We start from the raw sequence: 15,773 nt of genomic DNA, 5'->3' as shown, positions 1-15,773 counted from the left end.
AACAGAATGTCTAGTCCTAGTTTTTTGAGGAATCTCCACACTGACTTGCCAGCTGTCCCTCAGACAAAAAACCAATATCTAGAATATATAAAGAACTGAAAAAATCAAACCCCTCAAAATTAAAGATCCAATCCAAAAATGGACATCTGAAATGAACACACAATTCTCAGATGAAGAAGCACAAACAGCAAATAAATGTATGAAAAAAATGTTTAACATCACTGTCATTCCAGAGATGCAGATGAAAACAGTGCTGAGATTCCCCCTCAATCCATGAAGAATGGCTGCTATCAAGAAATCAACCAATAACAAATGCTGGTGGGTCTGTGGGGGAAAAGGAACCCTTCTCCACTGTTGGTGGGAGTGCAGACTACATTATAATTTCAAGACACCAACAAGCAGGTTCCTAGTCCACTAAAAGTGGTACCCACAGAAGAGGAGCAGTTTGATCAGCATGGTGCTTGTATGTCTCATCTTCTCACTTGGCTTCCTTTGTTACTGACCTTGAGGACCATTTTTAATGTTGTTGTCCTTAGTTCTTTCTGTGACCTCCAAATAGTTAGTGCTTGCAGACTGCCCACTCTCCCTATTCTTTTGAACCTAATGGATACTGTCTGGGTATGACACCATCTTGAGTTTTATGATCATCAAGCTAACAATGAGTAGAGAAAATGGTAATGACCCAAGAATTCCAGTAGCAAAATGGTCTGGCAGGCTTCAGATGAATCAGTGTGGATCTCCCAGGATGTCTGCAGTTGGGGATGTGCTAGAAGGAACCATATAATACTCTAAACAGAAAAACCTCTGAGAGCCAGTCCACAATGTGAACATCACATTCTGAAACAGGATTTCCCATGGGGTGATGAAAAACAACAAACAACTTAGGCCTACCTTCTAGAAGGTGCCAGTCAGTCATGATATATGGACAAGTAAGACTTCTTGTTTTGATATAATAATTCATAATCATAACATCCATAACAATAGCAGCAAAAAATAATGATCTGTTTCATTATAGGCATCTAAAGAGCATTTTGAGCTTTTCAAAGCACTTTGATATACATTATTGCCTTTGCCTCCAGGCCTGTATCTCAGGAAGGATGATGAATGATTAAACTGAAGAGAAGGAACAAAATGATGAATTTAAAAAATGAATGAAGCATTTCAAGAGAATAGCATGAAGACAGTGAATTAAATTCCTTTCATCAGTACTAAGAAGTCCCTTTAATCCTGAAGTCCAGGTGAAATCAGATAGTTCTCAAAGGTAAAGGAAATCTGCTACTCTCTCCTGAGCTGCAGATGTGTATATCCCCATTACCTGCTATTCATCTTCATCTCCAACACAACATATTCAAACCTGAATTCATTCTCTGTCCAATATCTGCAGAAAGTGGGTCTACCACTCCTCTCTCAATAATCTAAACCAGACCCTTAGGGTGCCATTTTAGATTCCCTTCTCCCATCCTCATGTTTTTGGATTCCCATATGAGTCTGTCTAGGCTCCAGTGTAACTGGCTAGAAGTCTTGCTCTGAACTCTACCCTGTAGGCTAGGATGCTCTATAGCCAAAGTCTTAACATTTTCCTCTTTAAGGGTTGGATTCTGCTCCTAGTGCCCCAAAGACTGACCTGATCAATGACTTATTAGATCTGGTGGAAACAGAATACTGAATATCCCCATCTTTCCTTGACAATTGGCCACTGGTATCTTCTTGAGGAACACTTCTGCCAACCCTCTGCCTGCTCTTAGCATATGCTTGGTAAACTATATTCTGCCACCAGTGCCTAGCACAAAATGTGGCACACAGAGAGCACTTGGTAACTATTTGATGAATAGGACTGACACAGACTCACTCTCACCTGGTCTCCACAGTTAACATCAAATCCCACCCTCAAGTGGACACTTGCAAGCAGAATTCCTCAGGATTAATTAACACTCCATCAAACCATGTGGTTTAGAGACCATGGTTATTGGTTAGAGGCTTAGCTCTAAGCACTTAAATGATTTGTGACCTTGACCCAATAATTCTGAGACTCAGTCTTCCTCCCATATACCTCTCAGAGCAGCCTGTAGGATCAAGTTCTAAAACAAGCATATCACCGAGGGGACATGTCAACGTGTCATGGTGTATCAGTGGCTCTCATATTTCAGTGTGTAGCAGCATCACCTTGAGATTTCTAGGCCTGACCCTTGGAATCTCTGATGTAACAGATGAGGAGTCTGGATCTGAGAATTTGCACTTCTAACAAGTTTCCATGTGATACTTTTCTTAACTCCTTTAGGATGCTGTTACAGAACACCATAGACTGGGTAACTTGTAAGCAACAGAAATTTGTTTTTTACAGTTCTAGAGGGGAGAAAATACAATGTTAAGGCACTAGCAAGTTAGATGTCTGGTGAAGATCTACTTTCAGTATTCCAGACTCAACTTCTCACTGTGTCCCCATATGGCAAAGGAGCAAGAAAGCTCTCTGAGTCTTGTCTATAAGGGTGGGAATCCCATTCTTGACCTAATCACCTCCTGTGGGCTCTCACCATATAACATCATCACACTGAGGATTGGGTTCCAACACATGAACTTTGGTGGAAAATTCAGTCTCTAGCAATACTAACAGATTGCTAGAGACCAGGGACCACACTTTGACAACAATGGCTCTAGATGATTCTATGAACATTGCTCCTTGCATACTGACCCTGTTTTCCTTCATGAAATATGATTTTCAATACTCTACTCTGTGTTTATGTTTTACCCCTTTTGCTACTTTGCTGGTTTTAACCCAGCCTGTAAATTCCTCTGGGCAGAAATTATACCTTCCACATTCCACGCTCTCTTTTTCTGTTTTGCAAAATAATGAGTACATTTCCAGTGTGGTTAATAATAGAATATAGAATAGGGAAAGGGACAAAATTTCAGACTGTGTTTGCCAGCAAAGAGCATCCACAAATGGATATCAGCTCTGGAATTCTCTTAAAAATTAATTACAAAGCCAAGAACATTCTGCCATTAGTGGCAATGGGAGAAAGAAGATTATTTTCTTGATGACACATTTCATAGAATGTGAGTTATTCAAGATTTGAGCTGTAACTTACTTAAACACCAACATTTCTTCTAATATAATCCCACAAACAGCACTCTAAGTCATAATTTTTATAATGATAGTCAGACTATTGTGTTTTCAACATGCAAAATCCATTACACAGTCATGACAACTGTTTGCAATAGACTGTAAATTTTTATTGAGATGATCATCTTGTGATTGAATTTCAAAAAGTAATTATATGATCATCAGCAAATAAGTCCAGAGGGGCAGTTAAAGTACTTTAAATATCATTTATAAAGATCAAAACTCCTGAAAACCCTTACATTTAACTCATGGAAAGAGACAAGTCTCATCAGCAGGATCAAATCAATGATTTTATGGATGACTATTGCATTGCAAAGCTGAGATAAGGTATTACCTGGCTTCATAACATACCCTTATGTCCTTTTAAAATAGTAAGTTTCATAATCAGGTTTCAATGAGAAATTTTAAGGCCTATTTTGAACATAATCAAGAAAACGCCATTTCTGTTCATCATGGTGGTTCATTAGCCTTCAAAGGATATTTCCAAGCCATGGAAATATTTACTATCCTTGGCTTACATACTATGGGATGCACTACTGAGATATTTAGGAATGGATATAGTAAATTCCTGCATAATGTTTTGTTCTGTTTTGTTTTGTTCAGTACTGGGGATTGAACCCAGGCATTCACTACTGATATATATATAGTAGAGTGATAGTTATATGTATATATGTCCTACATCAGCCTCCTGAGTAGCTGAGATTATAAGCATTTGTTTTTGAATCAATAATCAATAGCACTTGTTTTTGAAAACTCAAATTTGTTCCCAAATTAATCTATGAGGAAGTAATTTAGGTATATCATGAATTCTACGTTCCATTATGTGTGAGTTTTTATATAGTGACATGAAAAACTGTACCCAGCTAAACTAGGCCATACAAAAATACACAAAAAGGCACACATCCCTCCATCTCAACATTTACCTGCTCCCTCAGTTCTCAACATGTGTTATAAATCACACCCATTCCTACCTGGTAGTATATCTATCAACTTCAAATGACCTTTCTCCAAGACTTCACAGCAACTCACAGGCTGCAACCTTTCAGATTCCTGTCCCACAAGCAAACTTCAGGTCTTTTTCCAGGTATCTACTATGTGTATTGTAAATTTATGCATTCCTTAGCTATTTAACATGTGTAAAACTGTGCCACCATTTTTACTCAGTTCTTTTCTTTTGTATGTGTTAGTGGGTAAGTATGGGTGCCCCTTGGCCCATTTCTTTTCATGAGTCCACAAATTTATTGCATAATGCATCAAGCTACAGTGTCTTTTAGGGACACATATTTCAGTTATAACAGAACTGACATACTTTGATTTTTGTTCCATGTTGCTGTACTGACGGATTCTTTATAAGTACACACTTTACCTGCACCCTAGAATCTGTCAGTATCTCCTCTTCCCTAGGAAGCCCATGCTCTCTGCTTCCCTGACCACACCCCCCAGCTTACCAGCCCCTCCTCTGTGTACCATGCTAACAGCATCTACTTCTCTATTTATTCGTTGTGGTCTGGCCAAAGAGCAAAGTCACTAGATTCAGGAAACCTGGGAGCAAATCTTGACTATGGCACCGGCTAATACTATAACTTTAGACAAAATCTTTTAAAATACTGAGCTTCTTCTATTCTTTCATGCATATATGAGATAAAAGTACTTATGCTAAATGATTAGAGTAAAAAGAATAGATAATGTGATTTGCAAAAGGTAAACATGAACTTCTTTTAATTTCCTAAGTTAAATTCAGAGCCAAGACCTTCTCTGTATACAGTCTTAGCCAAAGCCTCTTGTTAGAAACACAGTTAAAGCCAGGAAGCCTTGAGAACACAGCTGGATCCAAAGAATCTTCCCAGATGCAGCCCCAGCCAGCAAACTCTTAAGCAGCATCCAGAAACATCGGAGCAGCAGTTGGAATCAGAAGCCCATAGAAACACAGTAGAATCCAGAGGACCCTCAGAGTAACATTCCCAACTCAAACTCTTAGGTAGAAACCAGGAGCCCCCAGAGGATACAGAGCCAGGAAGCTTGGAGGGACTAAGGTTGTTCTAGAATTAATTTAGAGATATTGTCAGAGCCAGGAGGCACTGAAGACACAGTTGTTACCCAGAGTCCCTCAGAGACAAAACTAGAACAGGGAACCATCAGCAAAATGACCAACTCCAAGGGTCACAGTCCCACCCAGGGATCCCCAGGGACAAAGCTGGACTTAGATACATATAAGATTCATGCCTAGAACCAGAAACTGCCACGAGTGTAGTCCTAGTCTACATGAGGCCTTTAAGGAGGACAGAGCCAGGGGGCCACAGAGAAAACAGAGCCAAGAGCCCTCAGAGACATTATTATTAGCGCTAGAAAGCCCCAGACGACAAATGCTGCCAGGAGTCATCACAGCCAGAACTACAGAGCCAGCATCCCACGTGAAAATTGTCAGGAACAGCTGAAGACACGCTCCATAATACACCTCAAGTCAAGAGGGTCTTAGAGTCACAGTCAGAGCCAGAAGGTTCTCTACGGAAGACCCAAATTTTGACTGTTTGACTCCACAATAGGAAGCACATTCACATCAAAGAAATGTACAGACAACGTGTCACCAGAAGACCGAAGGAGGACCAGCCACAACAACAGGCCAGTACTTCCCTTCCCACTGGGCCCTGGAAGGAGGCTCTTACCGGCACACTTGGTCCTAGTGGTGAGCGGAGGCCCTGGAGGTCCTGTTCCCCCTTCCCCTGGCCTTGTAAGCAGCACTCGGATCTCATACTCCACATCGGGGTCCAGATGCCACAGCTTATAGTTAGGAGAGTCAACGATGTGGGTCTCGGCCCAAGTGCCTGTGGTGGTGCGGTACTCCACCTCCTTCAGGATGATGGGTCCATCCCCAATGATGGAGTTGGCATTTGGCTTGATCCACAGGTAGGTGGCCCCCACCGCCAGCAGCTCCGGGGGCGCGATGGGCGTGGGGGGCTCTGCAAGGCAAGCAACAAGCAGAGGACTCAGTGTCAAATGCTTCGGAGAGAAGAACTCCGGCTAAGGAACAGAGTTCCAGATACAACTGTGAAAAATGGCCAAAATCTCATGATTAGTCCCATTCCCATCCTATTTCAATGTTCAAGATTTTGTCTATAGATAAATGAATCAGTATTTCATCAGTAACTTTAGTCAACCCCTACCATTCCTCTTTCAATTAAAGAAAGAAAAGAAAAAAGACAAGGTGAGGAGACGGTTTTCCCAAACCATAGCAATCTGTCTAAGGTAATACTCTGCTTTCCACCCCAAAAGGAGAATTGCCTTTACTAAGTGAAGCTTGGCTTAAAAGCCAGGGGAGTCTGAGATTATAAACATTTTTTATACTAGAATACAGACATACCAGTGGAAGCCCTCCCAAATGGTGATATACACTTAGGTAGGAAAAGGATGATGGTACAGAAAGAATTCAGCTTCTTCCTTCACCTGACAGGTTTCTTCCAGAAGAGAGAGTATCATTGACCAAAGTGGACCCAGTAGGAACTAAGGGTCAAAGAAAAAGTCCTGCTGAGTTAGCTAGTATCTGCCGTGCATTGTTGTCTCCTTTCCACTAAGTTCCATGTAGTCAGCACAAAAACCCCAGAATTCCAACAGGTATTTGTGGTGACCACTTCCTGGCTATCTTTCACCTATTGGCAAAGCAGTAGAAATCAGGCACTTCTCTGATATTTCTTATATACCAGGAAATTCCAGATGTATTATTTCACATAATTCTTGGGACATTACCACATCCATGTCACTGGATAAAAATATGAAAACCCAAAAGATCAGGTCACCAACCAAGGCCATGCATAGGACAGGTAATGCAGGATCAAACGCCACATCTGCATGCCTTCCCAGGTCAGCTATCCTCCTTGAAGACCATTTGCTTCTTGATGTTCATTTCTTACAAAAGTAAAATTGGATATGTTTCTTATTCTGATTTGTAGCACAGGCGTGGAGGAGTGGAGGACTAAAGACAATGAAAAGAAACAGAAAATATGTCTTCTTCCTTACCACCCAATATAACAGCCATTTCTATTTCTCCATGTTTCATTCTCATATTTATTCATATACTTATATTTTTCATGTGGTTACAAATAACACAGAGACCCAATGTAGATTTGTTATTTGTTTGTTTCACTCTCACTTATTACACCTTAATTGTTGTGGTTTGCATCTGACTTGACCCCTAAAACTCTCGGATGCTCAGAGATGAGGCTTTTGGAAGGTGGTTGGATTGAGTTGGTGGATTAGAGTGCTGTACTCACTAGAGGATTCATCCATTGGTGAGTCCAGCAGACAAGTGTGCTGTTGTGAGGTGGGGCCTGGTTGAAAGAGGCAGGTCACTGGGGTATGACCAGGAAGGGTAAATCCTCCTCCATGGCTCTTTTCTTGTCTCTCTGCTTTCTGGCCTCCATGAAATAAGCAGCTATCCTCCACAACAGGCCCTTACACTATGCCATTCTACCTCGGAGCTAAGCTGAATCAAGACTGTAACCATGAGCGAACACAAACTTTTCCTCCTTTAAGTTGTGAATGTTGTGTATTTTGTCCTAGTAACAGGAAAGTTACTAAGACATTAAAGATTTTGTTTGTAAACTACACAGACTTTGCTATCACTGTCTTTAGTAACTACAGAACAGTCCATCAAGTTATCATACTAATTGGTGTCCAATTGTTGGACCCATGAGTTGTTCTAAATTTTGCTATGGTAAATAATGCTGCAATGAACATCTTTGTGCAAATGATTTGTCTTTTTTGTTTGATATGTTCTGAAAACAAATGCCAGGAATGGGATTATCTGTCAAAAAGTGTGAACAACAAACATTAACTCCTAAAGTAAAATAAGGAAGTAGAGTAAGGGAGATATTTGGATGTGCAATACACTGTAGATTTATTCAAGAACATGTTACTATTTGTGAGGCTCTGGAATAATCACATGGAGAAAGGCATATCTGAGTTTTGGTTTGGAATTCAGGTGAGGGCTTTGGGATAGAGATTTATTCAGCATTTTTCTTCTAACTAATTACCTAGTAGTGAAGATTCTCCAGAAATAGAATAATTTGCTATAAAACAGGGATGGACAATATTTTCTCAGTGTGACTCAAAGCAAATCTTAAGGGACAACTTCAGCTTGCCTCTATTACAGCCTGCCAATTGGTCAGAGAGGAGAATTAAGCAGATTAGTCAAGCTAGGTGCTTTTCTTTAGAAAGCCATGGAGGTTATTACTCAAGACCTTGTTATCTCAAAGGTGTTTGCAAATTGATTTTTGGATAATTTGTTCCAGGTAGAGAAGTTAAATTGGCAGGCAGATAATTTCTGGGCTCATCCTTTGTGCATTTTAAATATATAGACCCTTTGATCACCATTATCAACTTTCTAGAGTTCCCATAAGTCTCCAGTGAGGCCTCAAGGGTGATATTTTGTAGCTCTGTGATGTTACTGCCTAATTCCTTAATATAATTATTCACCGACTGGCTCTGGACAGAATTAAGAACAGCAGACTTTAGTGCTTTGGAGGCCGAGCAAGTAGCCACATTAAGCTCTCTTCAATCGACTTTTCACCATGGTTTGCTGCTCTCCTATTTCAGGCATTAGCAGTTTTCAATTTCTGACCACCGGAAAGAAAATAAAGTATTAATCTTTCCAAATGTTTGGCCTCTTTTCATGTATTTCTAATGGTAGGTACAAGTATAAATAACAAACATCCTCTTGAGTATATGAATGTTCTCATCTCCAGTGACTCGCAGGTTCACAAGTTCACAAGCATACTAGTCATTGTGGTTCTCTCTCTCTCTCTCTCTCTCTCTCTCTCTCTCTCTCTCTCTCTCTCTCTCTCCTGCCATACCCTCCAAAATAGATCCTGTAAGTTCATCACCTCCTCTCCTGCTTCTGGCACCAAGAAACCATCAGATTATTGGTTTGTTTTGTTCTCTCTTGTCAGTGATCCACTGATTTAGAATTGGCATTCTAAGTTGTTCATAGAGAAAGAAGCAGGAATGAGGCACAGAATATGAATATTTTTTTCAATAAGCAGCACATCATTTTTAAATGTATGGAAAAATCATGTCTAATTGTATAAACTCTCCTCCATATCTGATATGAGCTCTCCAATAGGCCAATGCAAGAAATGAATGTGGCCACCTAATGCAACTTAGATGACCGGAGTCATCAGGAAGGCAATCAGGGTCCATGGAGGGCTCATGTTCTGTTAAGCCAGAAACGAATGAGGTGGATCAGGATCAGCTGACTGTCCATCCCTTTCTTTTCTTCTGCTGAAGATCTTTATGTAATTAACAAGAAGAGTTATTAAGGACAGTAGTTTTTAACTTTGGGAAGTACATAAGTTCTAAAGATCTGGTGAGAAATTCACTCTTTTCCCATGAAGAATGCACAAAAGCACATAGCCTAAAGCTCTGCACACAATACCAGGAACCCACAGACCCTTCTGAAACCCATGCACAAACCTCTGAGTGGTCTATGTTGAGAGCATACAAAATCTATAGAGAGTCTGCTGACGTGACACTTGCCCAAAATATCTGCACCTCTTTGAACTCTGAGCTACCCTTTGTTGTAAGGGGTAGAGGCTGGAAATGCAGTCTTGGAAAAAGAATTGATGTAGGAGTCACAGATTTAGCACTTTCATGCTCCCCAGCTCTCAAATCTTTGGGCAAAATATAAATGATTAAGATTTCCACAACATAATGCCATATAACTATCTAGGTCCCATGATCATAACCTACCCAACATATTCATAGATTTAATATTTGTGTTAAAAATTTAAAGGACAAAGACATGACCCTACCCAAGAAGTGATATAGCCTCAATAGAAAACTTCTACAGAGGCCATATTTTCAAGTCCACCTTTCTTTGCATGAAGGGCTTTATCTGATAATTTGGGGTCTTTCAGTGAACAATCTGGGAGAGAGAACTCTCTGTGAAAGAAACCCTAACCACCATGTACCTGTGCATCTCATGTGCTCATCAGAGCACTGAGTGGCTGGAACTTAGGGATGAAGAGATATGCAGACTCTCTGTGGCATGGAATCAGTGGGTAAGGGAGTTGAGTGAAGCAGCAATGACAAACTGGAATGAAGATCATGCTGGAGATGACAAAGTAGTCACGGGGCCTTGGAAGGAACCTACACTGGTTTAGAGGTTAGGGAAGGTCTTTCAGAGAAAGCTTTGGGAGTGGTTTAGTGGGGCAAGACATTCACATTAAGTCTGTGAGCAAAGAAAATTCCCTAGGGGTTCTGAAGTTCTGCATTGCTTAGGATGGCACTGCCTAGGAACAGATGGATAAACAGTTCAAACTCTGTGCTCCTAACATATTCATTCACTCATGCACTCATTCCACAGACATCGAATACATGTGACATGTCACACACTGTCCTAGTCACAGACATAATCCTGGCTACAAGGAGCCCACATTCAAGCTTTCCTCAAGGACTAAGACAAGGAGCCTGGAGTGAGAGGAGAGTTGAAAAGGAGAATTTGGGAGGATGGGGAGGTCCTGAGAGCCAAGCATAGGGGATGCTGCGAGTCAGCAAACTGATGCACACCCATACAAAAGAATACAACTCAGAAACAGCCAACACACACACCAAAATGGACACACCTCAAAAAATTAGTTTATGCAAAAGAAGAATACACAATGATTCACTTCCATGAAAATTTCAAGAATAGCCAAACTGTTCTGTGGTGATAAAAGCCAGAATATAGTTTCCTATTCAGCAGGTACTGACTTGGATAAGCACAGGAAATTCCTGAGGTGTTGGAATGTTCTACATATTGATTCATATGATTAAATAATGGAAACCAGACAGAATTACTTCTTGTGGGACAGAATGCCTGGAAGGGGGCAATGGAAAAATTTAGGGGGTTTAAAAGTTGCTGCATTCTGATAAGGACTGTGTAAAACTTACCAAAAAACTTATTTAAAATACAGATATTTTGCTCTATGTGAATGATATTTTAAAAACAAATTAAGAAGAATAACAATCCTGGTTTATCTGTAAACTAGCAGTTGGGAAGAATGCCACTAAATTTTACTTGGAACTACAAAACACCAGAAAATTAGGAAGAAATGAGCCTGTACCATTACTTTCTAAGCAATTCTATCAGCACCATCAGGTCTTAACCCCTTAATAGTTTTTCTAACATCTAGTTATTCAGACACACACCAGTTCCCATCCATGAGCCTTTTCACTCATAAAACAACCAATCTTCTCTTTCCCTGACCCCAGGTTGATGGCTTTGCACTATCAACCATGCAAAGCCAGGAGTGGGTATGTGACATCTGATGGCAACTCTGCTTACAGAGTTTGGAAGTGAATCAAGAGGAAGGAAGTATGGCCTTCAGGAAGCTGTGACCTGAGCTGGGAGATGCGTTCTCGGCAGACATCAAAGCACTGTGAGGATCAGGACCCCATAAGCCATGCACGAGGCCTGTAACAGCTGTATCCAAACTGCCAAACTCTCCTTCGGCACGTAGATGGTGAGGTGATCCCTCAATGCAATTCAGCCTCATCCTTAGACAGCAATCACCAGAACAATTCTGTCTTTCTTTTTTCCTACTGTGAGCACTTGTAACAGTTTGACTCCGAGAAATTCCTACAGAGAGCAAAAATGCTTCAAATAGCTGAAGATAGAGCTGTGTGTGTGTACTGCCTGCTCCAGACAGAAATCAAACATTTTAAGAAAAACTGGACATTACTAAGATGTGAACTGAGCCTTAATATTGTGCAAGTGTGGATAAAGTGGCCTCCAATACTTCCCCATGCCCTAGTCCCTCCACTTGAGCACCTTTCTGATTGCTTTTCTAGTTACTGATCATGGGGTCCCTGGGAGTGGTCCGCCCTACCTCACCCTCCAACATACACACATACACAGACACACTGTTTTACCATCTTCATATACTTTTATAAATGTCATTTCTCCCAACGGGAATATCTTTCCTTTTACCTTTAACTAAACCAGGCCATTTTTGCCCCCCAAATCTACTGCAGAGCTACTTGGATTTTTTTAGACCACAGACCTAAGCACCAAGTTGTTCAAAAGGATTGTGCTAACTTTTAAAATGTCTATTGATTTCTATGAAACTCTGCTTCATAAAGTAAAGGATTAGAAATCAAAAGATAATGGGAATCTAGGAGGAACCAGGGTCCTCAATTTTCTTTGCCCAGACCTCACCACTAGCCAGATGTATAAGCTCGGATAAGCTGTCCGGCCAATAGTTATGCTTCTCAATTTTCCGCACCTTGAGAATGGAAGACTGTTTTACGATTCAAATTGCAGACTGTCTCTAAATTCTCCACATAGGACCACAGGGATTCTGTGTGGATTCATTGGTTCTGCCCTGAGTGAAAGTCAGCAGTAGCCCTGACTTCTCTTTCTCACCCGGCCTGGGTCTGTGAGGTTCCTGAACAAAACATGACTCAGTGGATACTGCATCCAATATACTAGCTGGTAACAACTGGAATTAGTCTTTATGCCTTTGCCTAATATGTGGCCAAAGTTCAATAAATATTTGATGTCTTTTTCAAATGGGTAGAAAAATATTTAGTAAGTTCTCAAAAAATAAGGAATTGAGGTGACAACAAAAAGATGTTTAAAAAAGGAAGGAAATTGTTATAGAAAACAATAAATGGATATCCATGCTAAGGATTAGAAATATTTGGGGGAAAAGCCATTAAACAACTAGGACAGAGCAATGAGCAAAGACATAGGCAAAGAAAACTTATCTGAAACAAATAAAGGCCCAGGTTTGCAGACTATCAAGAACACCACGTGTTACCAACAGAATCAATGATGAGCCTCAAGCTTAAGCACATCCTGGAGACATTCTTGTAATGTAAGACCAAAGAAAAAAATATCACATGCATCTAGAAAAAATTCAGCTATCCACGAAAACAAAACAAAAGAGGCTAAAAAATGACTTTGCAGACTTCATCATTTCAATGTGAAACACTGTAATATGAAAAAACTGTGATAATAAGCACAAATGACAGCAGCTATCATGCACTGCACATTTTTAGGCTCCTGTCACTCTTCTTAGAGCATTAAAATAGCAACTGATTTAGTTCTCACACAACAATCTGAGAAGATACTATTGCAATTTGCTTTTTTCTAATAAGAAAAAAGACATATAGATTAATTAAGTTGACTCCACTATCAAACACTGAGTCATTCAAAGAGCCAGGATTGGCAGCTGACTGTGGTGGACCTTGCCTATAATCCCAGCATTCTCCGTGGCTGAGGCAAGAGGATAGCAAGTTCAAGGCTAGCTTGCCTTGCTTGTGAGTTAGCAAGATCCTCTCTTATAAAAAAGAAAATAGAGAAAGCACTGGGGTTGCAGCTCAGTTCAAAGGTCCTGAGTTCAATCCCAAGTACCAACAACAAACAAAAAAGAGCCAGGATTCAGGCTAAGGAAGCCTGTGTAGGGATCTTCATTGTCAGCCATTGTTGTAAAAATAATGGTGCTGGGGATTTAGCTCAGTGGTTCTGCCACCTGCCTCGCAAGCAGAAGGACCCGAGTTCGATCCCCGGTACAAAAAAAAAAAAATTCTTAACCTTAGGCCGGGGATTTAGCTCAGTGGTTTCACCACCTGCCTTGCAAGCACAAGGACCCGAGTTCGATCCATGGTACCAAAAAAAAAAAAAAAGAGTAAAAATAATAGTCACACACACAGGCACACACACATATTTTATGGGAGATGGTTAATGTGTTGAGAACGATCTAGCCAGATAAGTTGTGGTATATTTTATAACCAATAGAAAGACATTTTCAGGGTTTTGGAGAATGAAGAAAAAGTGTTATCTACTTGCCCTTCCTTAGAGAAAAATTGTTTGAAGTTAAATATCAGTGCACCTTGGGATAGATCAGTATCATTGCTGCTAGGATGGGAGAATTGGAATGCTACAAGGATCAGGCCTGTCTATGTAGCTTAGGCGAGACACTTCGCTTTCTCAGATAAAAACTTAAGAGAAGAACAATCTCATGTCAGACTGAATTGGACACACAACTTACAGCATAAGAAGACACATAGTATTATACCTTTTCTTTCGCATGACATTTAGCTAATGCTTAAAAACAAGGCATTTCATTACTAAGGGTTAACCCTGGCTTTGGCACTCATCCTGAAATTGAACACCACAAATTCCTCTGGAAAGGAATGAGATTATCCACAGCCATGCAAGTCCAGTTTTAAGTAAACTCAAACAAACAAAAGCTCCGCCTACGCAAACCTATTATTAAAACATCTAGACCTAAGTACACCAAAGGGTTGCAAGGAGATGGGTAATTTTCTGATTCTCTTTCCTTTTTTCCTTTGCTATTCTACAAATTTCCTCTAATAACTATGCACTGGCTGTTTATTATAAAGATAATCATCTTAAATAAGTTTGGTCTCCTTATATTTGAAACGTTTACAGCTGGGTGTGACTCTGCTGCTTAATCACTAAGAAGCTTATCAGCCTTTCTCATTTGCCCAGGTATCAGGCACCAGCAATTGAGAGCCAACAGTGAACACACAAAAGAGTCAGCAACACTCCCTTTTTCGGATAAGAACATGAAGGCTCAGATGCTTTTTAGGTAATCCCCCCCAAGCTCTGCCCACAGGTAGTAATCAGAACTAACACCAAACCCAGGTTTTCTCAAAATCTGCACTCTTTCTTAGATACTAAACTTTCTTTCTATGCTGGTGCATTACTATAAGGGTTCTATTTCAACTCCATGGGGTGTGACAATAACGGGCCAAGAATGCTCACTAGCCTAGTGTGCCATAGCACTTAGTGTGCCAGGTACTTTGCTAAGGATATCACATGCACCTTGTCACTTTTCCTTAAAACTCTTTCAGGAAGATGTTATTATCAATCCCATTTTATAAATGAAACAAATAATGACAAAATCAAACCTAAGACTTAAGGAGGTCCAATTGATCATAACTGCAATGCTAGTAAGAGAAGGGAGATTTAATGTTAGAAGGATTCCAGAGTAGTGCTTGTAGGATCTTGGTAATAAGAGTCTTATGATTAAGGATGATTAAGTGATTTGTCCAAGGCCACAGAAATTGATAAGAAGGAGAAGCTATACCTGGAACTATCCAAAACTTTGTTAACCTGGGAGCAGCAACAGTAGTTAAAGGTCATGGAATTGTAGGTGTAGATGGTATATACAGAATCATTGCAGAGATCCCAACATGAGGCTATGACATAGCTCAAAGACCTATAGTGATAAGCAACTGCCTGCTTTCCATGTAATTGGTGAAGAGTTTCAACAATGAAAAAACACATATCTGGCAGGAGACCTCTCTCTGCCTTTGCAAATTCACTGTCCAATAAGCTCTGTTCACCTTCACAACTTAACACACAATTGACAGAGAAATATTTTCTTGTGCCATTCTTTCTGCTAGATCACTCTGATCCTTCTCCAGCTAACCCACGTTGCTTGTCCTTCAAGATTTAACTCTCCTCTTACCCTAAGGTATTTAGTGTTCTCTGTGCTTCGTGGCATCTTAGGTTTCCAAGAAATGGAGCCTGAGACAAAGATTCTGTGCAAGTGACTGTTCAAACGAGAGCTCTCAGAAAGAGGCAGGATAGGGCAAGGGAAGAGTGTGATTTCGACTGCAGACAAATTTCATCTTAATCCCAATG

General features: G+C 40.4%; 1 protein-coding gene across 18 annotated transcripts in view; it reads right to left on the bottom strand.

The window, feature by feature from the left end:
• Ptprt (protein tyrosine phosphatase receptor type T) overlaps positions 1-15,773 on the bottom strand; it is a 1,083,111-nt gene that overhangs the window by 579,387 nt on the left and 487,951 nt on the right. For all 18 annotated transcript variants that reach the window (XM_087197882.1, XM_087197888.1, XM_087197890.1 and 15 more), the window contains exon 7: positions 5,785-6,078. In XM_087197882.1, coding sequence (XP_087054008.1) covers positions 5,785-6,078 — 294 coding nt within the window. The remainder of the gene's footprint in view (positions 1-5,784; positions 6,079-15,773) is intronic.

Source organism: Heterocephalus glaber, unplaced genomic scaffold, assembly GCF_053883595.1.
Source record: "Heterocephalus glaber isolate CG9 unplaced genomic scaffold, H.glaber_assembly_v1.0 deba00001673, whole genome shotgun sequence".
Lineage (NCBI taxonomy): Eukaryota > Metazoa > Chordata > Mammalia > Rodentia > Bathyergidae > Heterocephalus > Heterocephalus glaber.
The sequence above is the reverse complement of the archived record's forward strand: the minus strand, read 5'-3'. Positions and strand labels throughout refer to the sequence as shown.